At 44.5% G+C, this 21,048-nt stretch overlaps 1 protein-coding gene and 1 long non-coding RNA gene across 8 annotated transcripts in view; one reads left to right on the top strand and one right to left on the bottom strand.

Moving 5' to 3' along the window:
- Positions 1–2,398: 2,398 nt before the first annotated feature.
- Positions 2,399–21,048, bottom strand: part of LHFPL2 (LHFPL tetraspan subfamily member 2) — a 153,243-nt gene continuing 134,593 nt past the window's right edge. For 6 of the 7 annotated variants that reach the window (XM_032474793.1, XM_032474788.1, XM_032474817.1 and 3 more), the window contains one exon: positions 6,304–6,560. In XM_032474793.1, the coding sequence (XP_032330684.1) occupies positions 6,304–6,560 (257 nt within the window). Of the gene's footprint in view, positions 6,561–21,048 lie in introns of all 7 variants that reach the window. The other variant, XM_032474807.1, reaches the window with a different exon arrangement.
- On the top strand, positions 14,334–19,405 carry LOC116661926. Its single transcript, XR_004317874.1, has 2 exons — positions 14,334–16,619; positions 19,297–19,405. It is a non-coding gene; the product is annotated as an uncharacterized LOC116661926 (long non-coding RNA).

The following is a 21,048-nucleotide window of genomic DNA, read 5'->3' on the forward strand; positions in this document are numbered from 1 at the left end:
GTGTGTTTGGACAAACTTTAGCTGAAAACAAATCTTGATTAGGTTAACAATGAATAGGCCTCTTAGGTAATCATAATAGCTGCGTCTCCAGGATGAGAGATTATTTACAATAAGAAAACAAAAACTCATTTTTTTTAAACAACTGTCATATACCTGATAAATTTTTAGTGTCTGTTTTTAGGAATATGGGAATTGAGACATATGGTATCATCTTGAAAAGCATGAAAAATTACCAGGTTTTTCTCAGCAGTGTTTTCATCACTTGCCAACTTACAGTGCATCCTTTTTGGAGTTAAACTTGGAAGTCATCCTAACAGTATACTACCCAGAGATGTTGGTGTTCCCAGGTGGTTTGTATTTGCCGTCTTCTCACCCCGTACATCCTAGGTAGAAGGAAACTACAGCTGCTTGAGAATGTAGACTTTGGTATCAAACCTGTATTTGAGCCTTGGCTTTGCTACTTATTAGCTTCTTAATGTGGGGCAAATTACTTACCCTCAGTTAATTTACTTAAGTGATAGTTACTTTACCTATAAAATGAAGATAATTTCTGTTCATAGGGTTTTGATGAACAAATGAATTATATGAATTGCTTAGCACAGCACCTGTACATGGAAAGTGCATAATAGTTAAAAACTCTTATGGTCTGTCCATATGTGTATAATGACTCCCAAATCTCTATCTCCAGTCAGGTCTCCTCTCCACAGTGTATTCGTAGCTGCACACAGGACTTCATTGGCAGCCTGAGCTGAACCTTCAACCTCAGTGTCTGCTCTTGTTAGGTTCCTGATCTGGGTGGTGGCATCACTTTCTACCCAGTGCCCAAACTAAATACCTGGGAGTCATCCTGGACGCTTCCCTCCTTCCTCAGCTGCTTCTGATCAGTCACTAAGCTGGCCGTTCTTTGTCGCTGATATCACTGCAGTTCATCTCATTGTCTTCAGTATCGGCCGCCTTAATTCAGGCTTGTTTCTCTTGAGAATAAATTTTAGTTGTTTCTTCCAAACCTAGGTATTTGGTGGACTGCTTGCCTGTAAGTATTAGATTTTTCAGGATATTTGGCTATAAAAAGTCAAAGAGCTGCTAACAGTGACAAGTTACTGATTGATTTTTTCCATGTGGTTTTACTACTTCCTTATTTATCTGTGCTTTTATTTACATTCTGTGTATCTAAGCAAAATGAGCAGTTCATGTCCTAAAGACTTATCTTGCTAAACTCTGTAGGGTGAGGAGGAAGCTGCAAGGAGGAAGATAGCACTGGACGGCCCCACACAAATGACTAAGCAACGGATAAGGGCTCTGAAACAAAGACAATTACTGGTTCTTACTGCTTTGGAGAGTAGGCTAAAAGTTTGCTCTGATGGTTTTGTGCTTTAGTGTCTGAGAGTTTAAAAAGGTACTGAATTATTGGAAAGTACTGAAATAACCCACTTAAAGGAAATGTTCAGGATGGTCAAGACTGCTCTTAAGTGGTTTTATGTTAAGCAGAGACTTTAAGGAGAGCTAGGAGTAAGTTGAATGCACTGTGTTCCAGGAAGATCAATCATGGAAAGTTGATGCAGTAGCAGAACTGCTAAGTAAAAACTACGGAGAAAACGGGAAGCATGCACGAGGGCTCCCCAGCCTCTGCTGAAATGTAAAGCCGGGGTCCTTTCTCATGTGGATTAACTTTTGAGAAAGATGTAGTAACAGCTGGAAGAGCAACTTTATCATGTCCACTTTTGCTTGGATTGTTTAGATCGTAATTTGGAAAAATATTTTTCTTTATTGATTTGGATAATTCCGTCAGCATTTAATTTTGATTGCTATTAGAAATCTGGCACGTGTCAGGTATGTTTAGAAGCCAGATCATAAATGTAGTTTCAGCTGTCACAGGCCCTGGATCAGGGGGAAAAATAGCTGTTTTTGTTTATTCTATTACATAAGTGCTTCGTGTGATACAGAGAGTTGAGTTAAGAGTTTTTGAAGAGGATTGTTGGTGTTTTCCTTGAGTTAATAAGTTAGAATTCTGTTCCTGGATGAGGCTTTTTGGGGGCAAGATTACCTTCAGGAAACATGGGAGTGCAACTGCACCATCGCTGGCTTTTAATTTTGGTGTATTTGTTGGGAGAGGAGATTGTGTCCCTCAGTTGACTTTTCTCTTGTAGTTACTGTTCCTTATTTATAATTACATTGATGCTTCTCCAAGGAAGAAATATCTTGAAGTTAAAGCTAACCTAAGGTAGGAATGTATGTTACTAGTGAACAGTATAGTTAAAATACCTTAATATTTTTTTTCCTATCATCAATATTACATATAAGTTAGTATTTAAAGTAAAATTTGGCTGGTTGATCAAGAAAATGTCTAAGTATACACATCATATTGAAACCAATATACTGAGACTTGAAAGAATCAGAATGAGTTTGTAAAATCTGGTTTAATTCGTATCTGGGGAGGGAAGCATGTTGTGAAAATACATATGCACGGGAACCTAATCAATGCTAGACAGACAATGTATTAGTTTACAATATAACAGGATAACCACAAATTCGAAGGCTCAAATTGAGTCCATCAGTGGTAAATACAATTCTATATTTGGCTCAAGTGGCTGTTGAATATCAAGTGGTGCTGAGTTCCTCCAAAGCACCTGTGACCCCCCAGCCTTGGGAGGAGTTTCACCACAGTCTCAGAAGAAATCCCAGTCATGCCTTTAACTCTTTTGGCCCTTGGGAGTCACTGCTGCCCAAATACAAATGCAGGCCAGGGATTTCCAGTGGCCACATGTTATTGCACAGAGAGGTCTGTTCTAAGCCAGACTCTTACGGCCAAGCAGGTGTGAGATTAGCCCTTAAGTAGTGGTCTAGCATTAACGTGGTCTATCAAAGCAAGTTAAGAAATAGCTCCTTAGTGATTATGTACCAGCTACTAGTTATCACACTAACAGAAAAGGCAGCGTGGCAGCTTCACATTTCACATGAAAGACTAGCATTAACTGGGCCTGCCTTGCTGGCTTAACCTTCACATCAGTCTAGTGATTATTTTAATTTAGACCCAGGAAAAAATGATTTCATACCAGTCTTTTCTTCACATAGATTTGTGTAGCATTAAAACTGTTATGGGTTAATGACTAGGCCATGAAGGCAAAATGTTTAACTCTCCTTTGCCAAAACAGAAAACAGCCTCTGTTCTGACTCCTGTCCAGTTTCCAAAAAAACAAAACATACATACACCTTTGTTATTGCACATCTTTCACACAGACGTGTGTATGTATAATATACATATATATTTTTAAATATGCTACACATTAAAAAAGGACTATGGCACTTTACAGAATACATGTTTAACAAAGATCATTACCCCACAGATGTTTGATAACTATACAGAAACCCTTAAGCAATTAATGTAGCATTGTTGAATTAGCACACAGGTTTAAAGAATCCACAGAATCCAAGGCAAACACTTTCTTGGAGTTCATTGAGAAGCCCAGCCCCACTGCAAAACTTTTAAGCACAAATGCAGGCAAAAATAAATAAGACTTTTCTGGTAGTAGTAATGGTCCAGGTATATTAGATTTTTAGACTGAGGCAATTACATGACTGATAGAAATTTATTAGAATAATAGGTATGGGTCACCAGTCTGTTTTTAATCTATTTCTTTCTAACACATTCCTCATATTCAGTGGTTTTTAGACAGCCGTGCAGTTTTCGTCTAGACTAGCATGATTTTGCATATTCCATTTATCCCAACTGAAGCCTTGCTAAATGGACTGCAGGTTTAAAAGGCCCAACATTACCTTTCACTCTCTCTGCTAGAGAAATTCCATCTCTGCTCTGCCTAATCAATCAGTGTTTAAGTAGTTTTTTTTGTGGTTTGGGATTTTATATGTGTGCATGTACTTTTTTTCTTCTTCTATAGCATTAGACTAATTAAATAAACACCGTTAAGTGACTTTCTTCTGGCCAAGAGGTCACATTTTCACTTACGACTTTTGTTATCAGTGTGATCTAGGGATACACCAACCCCTTAGCTAAAATGCAAAAACAGCAGGCAGTAAAGATGATGGACATGCTTAGAGGATCCCCTGGGCTTATGACTTGTCTGTGAGGAGTGTGAGATTGTAAAATTAGTGTTAGAAAATGGGTTCTCTATCGTCAAAGAAGAAAAAGAGTGAATCTTCTGATGATAAATTTAAGAAAAATAGTGAGTTTTTAATCAAGATTATTTGCCGGATCAAGGGAACTGCTTTTTTTTTTTTTTAAATGAAAATTATTGCCAAGGGTTAAGAAGTAGTTACAGTGGTGGTATCAGGCCTTGGTTAGAGCATACAGACACACAGTCAAGGCCAGGAGTCCTGTCCAGCGGCTGCCGTAACAAGTTTCTGTGTGGTGTCAGAGACAGGGTGGTTGTTTCCTGAGCCCTTACCGCAGGCTGCTATGAGGGTACGTATTTACTCCTCTTTTCAAAAAAAAAAAAAAAAAGTCACAGATTTACACTTTGCTTATTCTGAACTTTGGTCTAAGAAGGGTGAGCTCATTAGATCTGGTTCCACAGCCCCACCCCTCCTACCTGTTAGCTCTTAATGGTTTCTGCTATAGGCCAAAGGCTGGAATGGAATAAAACTTAGTTGTTCCATTCCATCTATATATAAAGCAATTAGTTGTTCCGTAGCAAGGCATGGTTTAGACTCACACAGCTTTAAGGTGATTCATCCAAGGCAGGGCTGTAAAATCTGAATCAGGTGGCATTTAGCACACAATACCTTGCCCAAACAAGGTGTGTCATTATTCATTAAATTTTCAAAACAAAGCAAGCCCTCGAGTAACCAGATTCATAAGCCCAAAGAGACCTATACTTGTAATCCTTCCAGAAATCTGGCAGGTCCACTCCACTTGCTTAAATTGCAAAGAAATGTCTTTATGTCATTCTGCAGTTCTGAAGCTCAGGGTAATACCAGACTAAGTTCTTTCTGGTCACTTTGATCATTCCAAAGTAAATGTGAAGTGATGGCTAATACCATTTTCCTGAATCAATTATGTTGGTAATTTACAGAAACTAGATTAAGAGCCCCTGAATCCTTTTTAATAGTGGTGTTCTATTCTTTTTGTAAACAGGTGTATGCAGGTGCTATGAGCTTGGTCTAGCTCTCATTTTTACATTAATTTTCTACTTTGTGCTTTCCTGGGAATGAAGCCTTTGATGTAACTCACCAGTAAGAGCAATTTAATGTTATTTCAGTCTGCTTTCAGGATCAATACCAGTAACTAGAAACATTGAACTCCCATGACTAGCTCCTTTTTTCAGCACAGAATGCCATGCTGCTGGCGGTGGGGACACAGCTGACCACAGCGTGGTTACCGCACAGTGGGAAAAGGTTTCCCACAAGTGCTGAGAGTCTTGCAAACTCTCCCGGTCAACATCTGAATGAGCCACAGCCGGCTTGGAGACCTCATCCTTGGAATGAGGAAACTAAGTGAGGTTCCCTTCGGCAGTCAAAGCACAGTCCTGACCCTAGAAGAGAATGAAACGTGCTCTCTGGAGAAGACTGGGCCAGTACTGGTGCTAGCCTGGCTGCTGGGAAATGGAATGAATTTGCCTTCATTAGCAGGATTTTGTACTTTCATTCTCATGATTGGACAGGTCCTTCTTCTTTCTTTACTTAAAACATCTAAAATCTTGGAGTGACAGTTCAGTTGATCCACTTACTCTGGAATTTAGCCTAGAATCAGTTCCACAACAGGATTCCACACTGTCCCTGCTGACCCCTTGGGTCAGCTAAGCAAGAGACAGTGTCTTGCTATGCCTCTGAGCACACATCCTCTCCCCAGTAAGTGTGCAGTCTTTGTTGTAGTCTCTGAGTGAGACAGTTTGAAAGAACTAGGAGGAAATAAAAACACCATTCCCAGGCCTCACTCTGAGGCAGAGGTGCTCACAGGCATGAAACCTAGTGGCAGAAACACATCTCTAAACAGCCTGCTAATCTGGCTAACAGTCTCTTGTTACCAGAGAAACTGCTGCTTTGACGGTTTAGCTCATCATCCTTCATAGAGCCTCGGGGGAGATGGAGTCTGACAGAACTTAACTGCAGGTTAGGGCTTCTGTATTACTGTCATGTTCCATCTCTCACAGCTGGCACTGTGGCCTTCATGTGCAGTCACTGCTTGGCTGATGTTGCCTGTCCCTGGTCCTGTCAAGGCTCTGGGCTGTGGAGTGTGGCTCTGGTAGGTAAAGGCTAGTTCTTCATTTGACTCAAATGATGAAACCAGAAGTGAACTGTTTCACAAGGTTACACGAGCAAGAAAATGGCATTAATGTCTCTTCCAAACTAAAGGAGGCAGATAAGGTTTTTCCCCTCTTCTATTTCCTCCTGTACTTTGTCGCTGGAGGTTGCGATTTCTGCCTGTGCGGAGAAGACGGCACAGATGAAGGTGAGGACCGTGCCCCCGATGGCGGTGTAGAAGGCCCAGCCCAGGGAGCAGTCTCCGGGTTTGTAGGCCGATGCATAGTGTCCACAGTAGCCTATGGCCTTCTGGCAGCCCCAGCCAGCAGGGTAGAGTATCAAACCGAGGATGAGGAACAGGCCTGCGGGGCAGAAGAAAAACACAGCTGAAACCCTCAGGGCTCTACACTGTCCGGTGAGTAAGTGTGCAGGTCTGTGTAACTGTTCCTTGGCTGCCCGCTCTGGGCTCCGGCAGCCGTTCTGCATACCAAGTGTTAGGGGCTGTTTTATGCAACTAAGGTGACCTGGTCAAGAAAACCACTGTATTAGAAACATTTTTAGCCTCTTTTGATCATGTTAGCATATGACCCACTAATAATTTCTCTTCTGGAAAAGCAGATCGCCTCGTTGCTGTTCCTTCCTGCAGGGCTCTTGCTGCAGTGAGCATTTCCCTTTTGGTTTAAGGCAGAGGTTGGCAAACTAAGGCCCCCAGGTCAAGTGGGGCTTTGTTCTTGTAAATAAAGTTTTCCTGGAGCACAGCTCCACCCATTCGTTTACTGACGGCCTATAGCTCTTCTGGGCTGGCCCCGTGCAGTGAGTAGTTGCTACAGACCGTATGGCCTGCAAAATCTACATGATTTACTATCTGGCCTTTGGCAGAAAAGGTTTGCCGACACCTGGTCTCAGGGAGTTCACGTAGAACTGTGGTTAAATGCAAGAGACCAGATGCTTTAAAGATAAGCCCAGAAGGCGTCTGTTTGCTGGCATTCACCAACAACCAACTGCATACCTAGGACAGAGATTTCTGTATTTACATATATATTTAGAAGCCACCTGCAAACGTCATAAGAATTTTTTGTCTGATTGCTTTTAAGTAAACTCAGCCTTGAGTAGACACTACTAAGCTCTGTTTCCATTCTGCTGATCCCATCACCCTGTCACACCAAAGGTCCATTTTTCTGTTCCTTACAGCTTTACTGCTATGTGATTTATTACATAAATAAATGGCTATTTTTCCTGCCAGCCCTGGTGGGTTAGGAGCCACTCCAGGGCCAGGAATAAAGCAAGGCAAGAAGGTGAGGTCACTTTCAGGTGCGTGTTCTGTGCTTGCAGAAGCCTGAGGTTGAGTGCCTGCCTCCCCCTGAGCCTGGCTACCAGCCACACGGGAGCAGCTGCTTCTAAGGAAGTCCAGATCCCAAATCTTCCCTAACCAAGCTTTCTTGGTAAAAGAATGCTGCAGGAAGAAGATGGCTTTATTCCACGTGGCAGGAAAAAACAGTTTTCTCAGAAATGACTGGGAGCTTGGAGCACAACCCCCGGGGACGAGGCAGGCCAGAGAGAAAGTGTTGGTACCCTGGAGTATGCACGGTCCTGGGCTGGGTGTCGAGTCAATTCAAAGGCTAGAAGTCACACAGCAGAAAAGCCCCTACAGTCTTACGCTGGGATACAAACCAGCAGGATAATGGGCCATGGCCCAGACTGAGAGATTGGTCAAAGTTTGGAGTTAAGACAAGAGGTCTATGAGCTGGGTGGCCTTAGGAAAGTCTGTTAACCGAAGTATAATTCCTCATCTCTAAAATGGGCTGATCTCTAACTCATAAGGTGGTTGTAAGTATTAAAGTCTGTAAAGAGTTCTTTCTGTACCCCTAACAACATGGCTGGAACATAAACTAATGCTAGACAACAGGCTCTAAAGCCTTCCGCAGGCCCCTCCCGCACCTCAGCACCAGCAATGTAAAGTTCACCAGTTACGAATAAACAGCTCAGCTTATTTGGGGGCATTATATCTTGAAAGGTGTAATAATGCAGGAGAGGCCAGGCTACAATTCAGCACCCTTCTGAGCTAATTCTTCTGTATTTCTAATTAAGGCCTCTGATTAATCCCCATCTTGTCTCCTAGGAAACCTCACCCAAGGCACATGGAACCCTGGCAGTTTCCCCCCTCAGGTCCTCAGTTACCGGTGGGGAACAGTGAGGCACCATCGCTGGGACTTCCATAAGGATTCAGAGGCACTCTCTGCATGCAGCCTGTGGGTGAGGGAGTATTGGCTGCTCTTCCCTTTAAAAGACCAGAGTGGTTATATTTGAATTGTGGCTCCAATTAAATATTAATTGCTCACATCATTTGTATTCTGTGGCTTAAACAAGTCCAATAAGTAAAATTAATGTGTTTTAGGATGGATAGGGAGTAGGGGCAGAAGACTCTGGCTCATAGGATGCATAGGATCTGTCTCAGATCCTTCTGGAAGCTGGCAGTTTTAAAATAAATAATGTAATTCTTATTTTAATAGCATTGGACCCCTTTTCACAGCACAGTCAGGAACCTTCAACTCCAGTACTTTTTACCTGTTCCATTTGCTCAGGTTCCTAAAGTGCTTCAGGCTGTCTTAAAATCTTGTGGCTGCTACTGGCCCATCGATTGTGCATAATGACAGTAGGGAGAGTTGTCATAAAAGGGTGCCATGCTTAAGAGTAGCAGAAGCCTCAGCTTGATTATTTATAAGCCCACCGGGAGTCCACATGGGAGGGTAAGAGAAGGACCACATGCTCCCAGCCCAGGCAGCCGTCCCTGCACACACAGGGAGCCTTTCCTGAATCTCAGAGCATCAGTGGGTCGGGAAGGAAGTTGCCTCTGTCTGCCTCACCCTGGCTGGTGGGCCTCCTCCCAGCACTCACCAGAGCTGCCCTTAGCGTGGTTGCCATGAACATGCAGGACCTCTGGCTGAGTGAGCACGTGGCCTTCAGGTGAGCAAAACCAGAACAGATGTTTGTAGTCTTCCTGGGTGGTTAGTTAGAAAAAGGCTCTTCTAATAGAGGAATTCCAGAAAGTTTAGTGAGGGAGGTGGCTACACATGGTCCTCACCTCCCAAGGTCCCGATTCTGCGCTGCTCCTGGGGCCCGACAAGCGTTCCTTAGTCACAGCCATCGTCCCACAGATTCTTTTTGCTTCCTAGTAAAATTGAGACCGGGAAGCCTTTATGGGCTTCTTCCCTCTAGAGTCAAATCGTTTTCCCTCTGGGCACGCAAAGGCCCACGTGTTCTAGCTCCCTGCTTCCCACCCTTGCCCTCTCTGCTCCTGTCATATTCCTCTCCCCTGCAGTGCCTCCTTCCAGACGGCTTTCCGAGGTCTGCAAGTGCCACCTCCTTGGTCTTCCACTTCAATCTATTTACAGTTTCAACCACCTACCTCCTGCTTGCTATCCCCCTTCCTCTGGGGTGGCTCAACTTGATAGGATGACATCCAAGTAGGTACCATTTTCTCCAACCTTAAAAGATATCTCACCCTTGTATCTTTTTTTGGAGGGACGGGTGGAGGGTAGGTAATTAGGTTTGTTTAACGGAGGTGCTATGCACATGCTCTACCCCCGAGCTGCACCCTCAACCCCACCCTTGTATCTCCTCACCCTGTCTTCTCTCTTGTTAACAATCTCCACAGTTCGTTGTACCAAGAGGACTAGAAGATGCCAGCATACGCTCACCATGGGGTCACTTGGGGGATGACTCAACCTTAGCTGGGGAAGAAAAAAATTTAATGAAAGGAAACTGAAGGTTTGTCGCTTAGAACTACCCTAAAGCTGCCACCCCAGGCTGGAGGCAGAGCCCTGACAACTGCACTGAGGCCCTCCACAGGGTGCTGGCGCTCTCATGACCCTTGGGCGCCAGCTATCACCGTGCCACACCATCCTGTCCCTTTGCTATTTTAGTAGTGTTTCCCCTTACCTGGAAGGAGCTTTCAGACTAACCCAGCATTTCCATCCTGCTACACAGGAATTCTGAGTCTATATGGGCAACTTAAACATTTGGTTTGGGTTTATCTCCAGTAATTAGACTCCATGGGTTCCGAAAAGGAGAGGGTAGGGGCTGCTTCTCATCGCTGAGTTTCCAGTGCCTCAAACTAAGGTGCTAACAAATAAATGAATGAAACACCCCAGGAAAGTCAAGTCATAATCTTCCTGATCAGCAGTCAGCACTGGCTGTGATTAGACCAGCCACAAAATTATATGTCTTAGGTAATTTTCTTGCTACTGCCCTGAAATCAAATACGTTATCAAATGTAAGTTTTAATCAAATCCCTTAGGTGGGGGAAAAACACTGTAATCCTGCCAAGCTCCTAGTTTTGGAAAGACTAGGAGTTGCTGAAATAATACATAATATTTTACTTGGTCTGAAGATGACCACCTTAAGCTTTAAGAGTGTGGGATGCTAGGAATGGGGGAGCCAAGTCTGAACCCCTACTCTTCAGCTGGTGAAGGCGGGGGCTCCAGGGCACCTCACAGTCTTCCTGCTGCTTTAGCGCCACCCCCCTCCAAATCTGTCACACCGTCACCACACACTTTCACTACCTTCTGGCCAAGGGAATGGATGCCAGGTTTCTTGCTTTTTGTGGGTCACCCCCTGTTTGGACAGAAGGTGGCCTTTTTCCCTGGCCTGAGGAGTGTGAGAACTAGAGGCTGGCTTCTGCTGGACATAGGAACAAGTGAGTCTGTGGACATCACACTCCTGCTTCCTCACTAAATAGTAAAGACTGACTAAACCTCAGTTTGCAAAAGAAATTTTAAGGACAGGAAGCAGAGACAGCCCTCTATTACCGCTACCGGCAGCCTGTGGGGAAGCCCCCAGTGAGGGCCACACTCAGCCCCCACTAGGTCGTAACAAGCTCACTCCCGAGCTGCGGGACCTCCTCATCTCTCTGGACAGTGATTTCAAGCAGACAGTGGATGGCAGGCTTAGTGTTGTGTGATAAATCTGGGCTCCAACTAGGTCATCCTAAGGAGTGTCCAGACTGTGTGCCCATCCTGGTGCCAGGCAGTCATGAGTGGCCCTGCGGGGACGGAGAAGGCGGCAGTGAAGGGTGTCACAGGCTTTAAACACTCGGGCCAGTGCTACTCGGGGAATCTGGTCACACTGCAGTATCACCGCTTCCTGAACCCGGGTCTTCCTCATGCTGACCCCGTGGGCAGTCATCTAACTGGAAACAACCCCTTTCATCTCATTTCAAATGTCACCTCTGTGTGACACTGGTCGTCACTTCCTGCCAGAATGTTATTCCGTGTGTTTCCACTGGCCTGTGCACATCCCTCAGCTTTTTATCATATGTTGCTTCGGTGTATTTGTTCAACAACTGTTTACTAAGTTACCTACTAAGTGGCAGGCATTATTCTCAGCCCTGAGGCTACAGTAGGTCCCTAGCAGGACTCTGAGCTCCTTGAGGGCAGAAAAGCTTTCTTCTTGATACACATCACACTCTTATCACTTACCATAACCCTCTGATGGGTGTGTCAGTGTTAACCTTGGGCAACAAAGATCAAGAGTTCAACATATTTCTGGCTTTAAAAGAGCCACTGACTCACTTAGGAACCTAGCAGGAAACCATCGAACTATCAAACATCCATTTCCCATTCAACAGTGGTCTGGGGAAAAAAAAAATCACCTGATGGTGTTTATCTCTGTGCTTCAGAGGTTTGGGATGTAGACTTAGCTCGGTTCACTCTAGCACAGGGCCAGGAGGCTGCCCCTGCCCCGGCACCTGTCTCTCTAGCAAGAAGTGCGGCAAATCAGACAAGGGAGTGACGGGCTTCCTGTATCCCATCGCCATTCTGGGACACAGCTCAGAAAGCATTCCAGGCTTACAGGGGGTGACAGCTTCCAGCAGCAGCTCAGAAAGTAATGACAATACTAGATTAAAAGCAAACTAAGGAGACAGGACAGTCCTCGCATGAATTTAGATCGTCTGGCAGTGTTCTGCCTCCAGGTGGGAAGCCTTGTTAGCTTTCCCATCTCAGTATCCTTTGCTGTTCTTCCTCACCTGCCAGGTCTCCAAACACCGGGGGGCCCCGGCCTCAGGCCTCTGTCCTCCTCTCCATGCTCCTTATTGATCACACTTGGTCCTACAGCTTTAAATGCTACCTGTTGGCTGACATCTGAATTTTCACCTCCAATTCTCAACTCCAGATTTGCAGATCCAGTTCATCCTACTTGAACTCCACCGGGATGTCTAACAAGGTACTTGAAACTTACGTACAAACCTAACTCTTGATTCCCACTTCCAAACCTGGTCTTTGCCCCTCATATCTCATCTCAGAAACAGGAATTCAGTTCTTAGATCTGTTCCGGTTAAAAACCTTAGAATCATCTTTGTCTCTTCTCTGTCCCTGAGAACTCATACTGCTCTGCTGGCAAAGCCTACCGGCCTTCGTTCTGACTGTTCCTGCTCCTGACTGCCCACATGGCTGACTCCTCTCTCTCTTCTCACTAAATCCTACCCTGACCACCCTGCTTAATACTGCAGTTTCCCCCCCTTATCCCAACCCTGCTTACCCTTGGCTACACGTTTTTTCCTTCCATAGGACCCATCACTTTTTAACATATAATTTACTTACGTGTCTGATTGTCTGTCTCGAGCAGCTTGAATGTAAACCCCATGGGGACGGACAACTTAGTGCACTTTATCCCAGCTGCCTAGAGTAATGTCTGACACGTAATGGGTGCTCAGTAAATATTTGTTGCATGGATGAAAAGATAGAGTGCTGTGATGTAGATTGTTATATTTTAAAATGAAGCCATTTTAAGTTCTTGCCAAGTTTTTAAATGGTCGGAAGAAAAGCTTCATTCCATAACGTGACTCCCAGGGGCTGGCCATCCTGGCCAAGAGCACACCAGCCACACTTACTAATGAAACACACACAAGGACCAAACCACGGGACTGACTGCAAGCACTGAAAACCTCCTTTCTGACTACAGAAAATAGATGTTTGTTGGGAGACCACATAGAAAAAAAGTGGTAAGTCAATTGAATGTAGTAAGTTTTCCATAATCTAGAGGTCATTTAGCCTCAAAACTCTGAAACTGTTTCCAACTACGCTTGGCTGTGGCAAGGACATCTGAAAAGTCAAGCTGCACTGACGCTGATGGTGGGGACCGCCCAGGACGCCCGCTGGGCGGGAGCAGCAGGGCAGGGATGAACCTGGGGAAGTTCAGAAACGTGATGAGTGGCACAGGGGTAGTGGGGGAATGAGGAAGGAGGAGGACATGGCCGTTTGCAGAAGAGATAAGGATGGTGTCTAGAAGCAATATGAGCCCGGAGACTGGAAAGACCAAGAGAAAGTGCCAGCACTGAGGCGGGAGTGGAGGACTGCCACCGCCCAGGAAATTCGCTCTCCAGGCAGCAGCCCTGTGGGCTGTGTCCCAGACCAGCCTCGGGTGGGGTAGGGATGGGGCGGAGTCTCCCCTTCTAAGAGGAATAACCTGTGTAGTTATTTAATTCTAAGTCTGGGGCCCTCAGGTGGCAGAACAGCTGATGTCAGGGTGATACACAGCAACCCTATGCCTGCCTATGCTCTTTTCTATCTAAATTTGTAGTTTTCCCCAAGTCATCTTCCATACTGACAGTTGGAAGTCATTTTGGCAGTCCCTAGTAGCTAGTTGTAAGTCATCAACTGCTGTTAGATAGGGACAGTTTCTCTTTTCCAATAAATACTCCAAGGCAAACTGTCAGGTATTAACACTGTGCTTTGAGGAAGGGACTACATTAAACCACATCCAGTTCCCCATCCAACGAATCTACTATCAAGCTCTTCTCTTCCCGAAGATCATAGTATGAACCTGTATGCATCTCATAGGCGGGGACTTTGGAGACACTCTGCAGTGATCATTCTCACCAAGACAAAGCTAAACTAGGCCACATACACTGTTTTAAGCAAGAAGAGAGAAAACAGAATTTCATAGGTAAAAAGTGTAAATAAAAATTACAAATAAATGATTAACCAACTATCCGGAAAATTATCCAGAACAATGATAATAAAAAGTCTTACAGTCTATGCACTTGTCCAACAATAAAACACTGGTTCCAAGTTCTTTTAGATGCTTGAAGTATGCATTTTTGGCTCAGATGAACTCCTATTTGATTGTAAACTTGACAGCAATAAGGAGTATGTCCTATTCCTTGGCTTCTATGTCTCCATCTCCATCCCTAAAACACACTAAGTGCCTGTGACACAGTCCTCTACACATACTGTGTTGCTGACCTACTTCACATGTCATTTCTGATTCTCCTTTCCTTTTGAGTCTTTTCATCTTTGGAAGAACCTCTTAGAAAGATCTTCTAAGGTAAAAAATGGTAGATTCCAAGTAAAGATGACATGGAGTTTAAACTATAAATACCCTCCCCTGATTTTATACATTCACAACTAATCCTTTAACTAAAGCTGGAAGTTTGAGCAGGTGATGAGAACCTTTTATATCGTAATGGTAACTGTTCTAATGACAACGGCAGCCATGAATGCTTACTGAGCACTGCAGTGTGCCAGGCACTGGCTAAGTACTTTAATGTAACTCATTTAGTCCTTGTGACAATCTTATGAGGCTGGTACCAGTAATATTATCCTTGACAGATGAGGAAACTGAGGCACAGGGGGATCAAGTAAGGTTCCACAGCTAATCAGTGGTGGAGCTGGGACTCTAGTCCAGGCAGTACTGGTTCCACAGTCCACTCCAGAGCCCCTGCCCTGGACTGCCGCTTTACTGCAAACCAAAGACTAGCTTCCAAAACAAAAGCATTTGTCCAGCTGAAGAGGGGAAGACCAATATGTACTCAAAAGCTGGCTTGCTTACCCTATGCGAGGTTATAGAGCAGACGATGAACAATTATCAAGTGGCAAACCCACAGGAGTGCTGCAAGGGGAGGATGGGGCGGGGAAGGCTGCCCCAAAACAAAAGCTCACCTATTCTCAGGCCGGTGGATTTGCTAACCCTACTGCAAGACAACGACAAGGTAAAGAGGTTCCATCCACCCTGTCTCTTACATTACAATCTGAGTGTCACCTGGAAATGGCTGCCATTGGCCAAAGAAACTTCTAGAAGGAAAACCTATGAACAGGTCAAAACAATGTGAGGTTCACTATGATGTCCTCTTCTGCAGGATTTGTGTGAGCATGTAAGTGCAAATAAAGCACAAAACCCATCAGACCACAAGGAGAAAGTGTAAGCCGTATAAGCTGCTCACATTCCAGTCTTTGTTCTGAGGGTCTGTGTGCTTGGGAACCATCTGAAATTGCACATCCACCTACAATACTAATGCCATCCATAGAATGAGCCACAAAAAAAAAAAACAAACCGTATCCCATGAACTTGCCAGGAGAGACATCTGCAGCCAATTAGACAAAATCGAGCACCGAGAGCATTCTCAGACAGCCCCCAAATTACATCCTTCCTCCAGCAGGCCAGGCCAAGGTTTAACCATCTCTCCTCCTACAACTAGCATTTCTTAATTCATAGAACAGAGCTGAGGATCTTTGTCTTGCCTCCTCCTAACCCTGACTTCTTGCACCATGGCCAGAAGGCAGTAGGTATGCTGTAGGTTTTAGTTAATCCTGTGTTAACGAGAGATCTGCCTGTCTCGATGTCTGCATTCAGGGGATGCTGCTCTCAATCTAAGGCATCGGGCTCTCATGAAATCTTAGTTATAACAACTGCAGACACCAGGATGGTGGCCCCCAGGGCTCTTCCTTCCATCTAAGAAGAGTTCTGCTCCTTGTCTCCCAAGCCCCCAAGCTAATTAGCAATGGTATTCCAGCCTGCTTGACCTCCAAATGCCAGGACAGGCCGCCCTCCTCAGTACCAAAATGTCGGTTAACCATTCAGAGTCAGAGGAGTATTTAATCAGTACTTATAGATAAGAGTAATATAAATTATTTGTTACAGCATGAATCAAGGGGTTCTGCCCAAGAATTGCCACCTTTGGTTAATCTCTCTTTGAAGTCACTTTGGCCACTAAGCTTTTTCAATGAAAATTTATTCTTTAAAGCCCAAACAGAATTTGGTTTTAGTGATTCCTAGTTTTGAAATAATTCTTATTGGTTCTTCAAATAACCGTTAAGCCCCATTAATGATGACTCCATTAATTATGCTCTAACTCTTTGAGAGGGCAGAGTACATGCCAGAATTAAGCAGCATTTGCTAAATCCTTTACTCTTTCCTAGTGCCTAGGAAGAAACAGTTTCTAGCATGGATTCGTGAGCACAGCACAGACTGTTTCCGTCAGTGAGCAACACTGAGCACCTAGTGTGCACGCAGCAGGCCTCATTCTGAACATGAGAGAGAAGACTGAAAAAGTCACAATCCAGACACCCTTGCTCATATTCTAGCAGAGTGGTTCCCACGCTTCTGGACTTCAGACACTAGCACAATAGCCAGAAAAACACCTGGTAGGTCCGTATTTTTTCTTTTGCTAATATAAGGACACTTAAAATAACCATTATCTCCCCTCATTATCATTTCATAAAATAAAGGGTATTTTAACACAAAAAGGTAAAGGATGTAATCTGAGAATAAAGGACAATTCTTTCAACTGAATACATTTAGCACTATGAAATCTTACTACATTGTTCTTATCTTTCTCATTTTTGCTGAGGACTAGTGGAAACTGCCAGCTAAAGATTGGCACTTGCCATCTGCCTCTACAAGGATGAAAGTCACTAGCCACTGCAGTCACTGATCATCAACACACTCTGAAAGGAATTCAGGGTGGAGATCAGGAATGAGGCACTCTGCTCTGCGAAAAACTGGCAGAACAGGCCCTCAGATAGTTATCTATTTTCAGAAGGTTTTATGAGCCCAAATTCTTTCATCTTCCCATATCTGGAAAAGCACTAAAATCATTAACGTACACATCTGCTCCTTGTGACTAGCAGCAACCTTCTGCAAAAATGTGTGCTCGATTGCCTGTACCACCTCCACCAAAATCACACATATACTGACCTCCCCACCTACTTCTTCAGAGTAGTTACTCAGAGCTACGTGGGACACTGTCTTCTGGGCTATAGTCCTCATTTTGTCCCAAATAAAACTGAACTCAATTCTCATGTTGTTTTTTGTTGACAAAACCTTAGCAGAGTGAACCAGTGATTGTTCAAGGGCAGTAACTAGTGAGTGAAAGGCTGCTGGGTGTGTGGGTGGGTGGGTGGGTGTGTATGTGTGTCTGAACAGTGCCTGTGTTAGGATGGGGACACCTATCTAAGAAGGCTGTTTATTGTGCAAGTAATAGGGTAAAAAGTAAAGAGATTCTGAGTTCTCTCTATTTGGAATTCAGAATCTAAACCTGTTTTCACTGCACCTCATTTTTCAAGTTTCAAGGGTTTATGGACAAGCCAGACTGGGCTCACCTTTGACGTTTTGTAACTCTGCTTCGAAGGCCAGATCAGAAATGGGAGGTCAGTTCACTGGTCATGAAAAGTGTTTTCAGCTGATGACCACAGTGTCTGCAGAGCAGATTATATCTGCATGTCATTATAGTACATATTCTATAGCAGTAGAGGCTTTTAACCAACAAGACTTTCTGAGGGGAAGGAGAGGAAAAGTGAAGGATCAGGTGTCATTTTTTTTAAAGCTTGAATTAATGCTTATACCGTCTCCCTGATGGAGTCTAGTAGGGTACTTGTGTTCTACTAAAAACACTTCCATGGAATTGTAAGTGGCAAGAAAACTACTCTTGCGGCGGGGGGGGGGGGGGGGGGGGGGTTAGAGAACGGATGACAGAGCAATAAAGAGAATTCTTTGGAAGACAATCAGAGCATAGTTGTCATAAAGAGACTCACAACCAAGGCCCCCAGAGGATGCTTCTGTTACAGTTACTCAATATTGATGACCATCAATTAAGAGCTGCTGGATGCCCCTAGAATATGTGGAGAAGCAATCCGTAAGAAGGTTGCAGTTTCTCCCGCACTGAAGCCTCCCTCAGCCTTTCTCAGCAATGATTCACGTTTATATGCAAATTACTTCCCTGGCAGCTTCCAAAGCCTTAACGCTTACCTGTTAAAATGCATCCCAACAAACTACTTTAGCCAGATTATTCCTTCCCAGGAGTTAGTGGTAAAGTTTTACTTTGCATTCCACGTGAGAAGCTGTTTGCTAAACTGTTTCTATGCAAATGGAAGAAATTTATGAAATATTTCTTGATAAATTATTCATCCAACATGTAGGATTAGAAAGAGCTCCTATTTGACTATGACCAAAATACCCTGACAATTCAAAATAAGCTACCAAAATAAATAAAATGCAGTGTATAGCAGAATAAAAGACTCTTTAAAAACTTAGTGATTGAGCTCTGAAATTTTCAGGACAGTAAATTTCTTGCCAACTAAAGTTCTGGGGTCCAGATAATGTTAAATAATTCCTACAACCAAGCCGGTGCCATCTTTTCAACACAAGGGCCCTGAGGCTGCTTCTAAATTCTGAACATAGAGCCACTGAGTATTTCGGTTTGAAGTTTTTAACGTTGGCTTCATTTTCTCAATATGCGTATTTTACCTTTCACCTGTACTGAGGGCTATCTTTTAGAAAAAGAAATGGCGGGCCATTTAATAAAGCTACTGGCAAGACTAGATACAACAAGTGAACTCAGACATGGCTGCCTGGGCTACAGCACAGTTCTTCCCGGGAAATGCTGATGACACCTAGAGTGATGTCACAGCTTAGCAGAATACCTCCCTTGCACTAAGCTCTTAAAACAGAGTAGCTGAACCGCTTGTGAAAATGTTCAGAGCCATACTTAAGCAATTATTTGTTAACGAAATTTGAACATACATCATCTGTGGCTTCATGATAATTTATGTATACAACTAAGTGGTTACCATAGCAAACCACTATTTATTTGTGTATCAATTGCATATTATATCTGAATTTGAAGAGAGTTTGCAATTTTCTTCTAGATTTTCCAACTGATTCTTTAAAGAGAGCCCCGTCCCTAGATTTGCTCAAATTAATGCCTGCTTGGTCTATTTGCTCTTAGGCAGTTTTCATCTAATGATACAGTTGAATTCTTTGTTCCTTTATATATGATGGTTTCTTTTTGTTTTTGTTTTGTTTTGTTTTTTGCTTTTCTAGGGTATACCTTATGAAACAATGACTCTCTAACATGGCTTGGGAGCAGAAACTCAAGGAACTGTAGACCTGTGTCTACAGGTTTTGGCACTTAGCGGGCATCCAATAAAAGCTCCTTGCACTGAAATTTAATTCTGGCCTGCCTTGTAACATTTCTGCATTCTTTAGTTTTTACCAAGGGATTCCTCAAGGTTGATGAATTAGTAAATGTGTCATCATCATCAGTGGTACTCATATTGATTCAGACACATAACTGACCTAACTTCTGGTGGAGGCATTACCTGTCTGGAGAGCCAGAAATTGAGCGCCTCCTTCTGACAGCCAGAAGCTGCCAGTGTCTGGTTCTAAGGAGGAGTGGGGGATGCTTCCTCTACTTCCCTCATGCCTTTTCTTTGCAGCTGAGCAACGCAGGTCACACTACTTTCTGAAGAGGAAATCAGGGTGAGTATTTCAGGTGTAAAATTATGGGGCCAGATCTCTGCGAGAGTCAGGAAACTCGTACCCTCTCCCTGTGTGTGCTTCCCAAGCCCTGTCCTCAGTTCTCTCCTCTCCAGGGACTGACCTAAGTCTTTTTGGCTGGGAGTGAATAGACAGGATATGAGATAAGTCAAAATGGATGCTGCGAGCAGGCTGGGCTGCGGTTATCTTGATACTAAGATTATCCTTCACCCTGTGAAACACAGCACCGAGAATGCCAAGCCTCCGACAATGATCGCCGCGTCTCATACACCAATGGGTACTTCCACACGCGTGCCCATCGACCACAAAGCACATCTACGAGCGGCAAAGACAAAACCTTCCGCTGGTCTTCCCTCTGATTCCTCTCCTTTTATTCCTTTCCCTTCTTTTTTCATATTGTCCTTCCCGCTCAGTCACTGTGCAGCGGGCCCTGAGCTCCCCCTGCAGAGAGCGAAGACCATGAACACAGCCTCCAGCCCTGCCCAGCGGCGCCCGAGTCCGCCCCACCACGATCGCTCCAGACTTGGGGAGTGGCTCGCCAAGGCCATCCTGTTGGACTGAAACGGGTGTAGACAGACAGCGGGCTACAGCGAGTAGAGGGCGTGAGAGCCAGCCAGACCCGACGCAGCACACAGCACCCGAGGGGAGACGGAGATGGAGACGGCAGGCCGCCGGGCCGGCAGCTTGTGTGCGGTTCCAACCCCCATGGCAATCCCAGTGGAACAGCCCAAGCCAGCACGAGCGAGCCAACTCCTGAGCTCATGGGAATGGCTCTGTCCCAAACCCGAGTCACTGGGGATTCCACGGACTTCTAAGAGGGCCCTACGTGCACTTCCAAAACCAAACTGCTCAATGCTGTCATGGAAAACCTGCATCTCTGTGTTTGACGCTTTCACTGTGGACCACATCCAGGTCACAACCTAAGGAAGGCAGCTGGCAAAAACGACCCTGCTGGCCGACTCCCCAGCTTTTTTAATGAAACCCAGAGGGATATGAACTGATGTGTGTTTCTGGTCTGACTAGTCCTGGACGAGTCCTCACCCAGTGAAAACCAATCAGCTTGTGATTTATTCCGCGAGGGGAGCCTGAGAAGCCACTTGCAATCAGGACTCAGCCGCTAGAAGCCGTCTCCAGAAAGGAAAGAAATGGAGAATGCGTGTGTCAGGGGAAGAGAAGTGAGAGGAAGAAGTTCTTTGTTTTCCTGTCAATTCAGCTGCCATCTTCAGCTTTTAAAAAAATACCCGAGGACACCCAGAGGCATGTCAGAGCCACGGGACTGCTCTGCGCTCTTCAGCT

Source organism: Camelus ferus, chromosome 3 (genome assembly GCF_009834535.1).
Source record: "Camelus ferus isolate YT-003-E chromosome 3, BCGSAC_Cfer_1.0, whole genome shotgun sequence".
NCBI classification, from domain to species: domain Eukaryota; kingdom Metazoa; phylum Chordata; class Mammalia; order Artiodactyla; family Camelidae; genus Camelus; species Camelus ferus.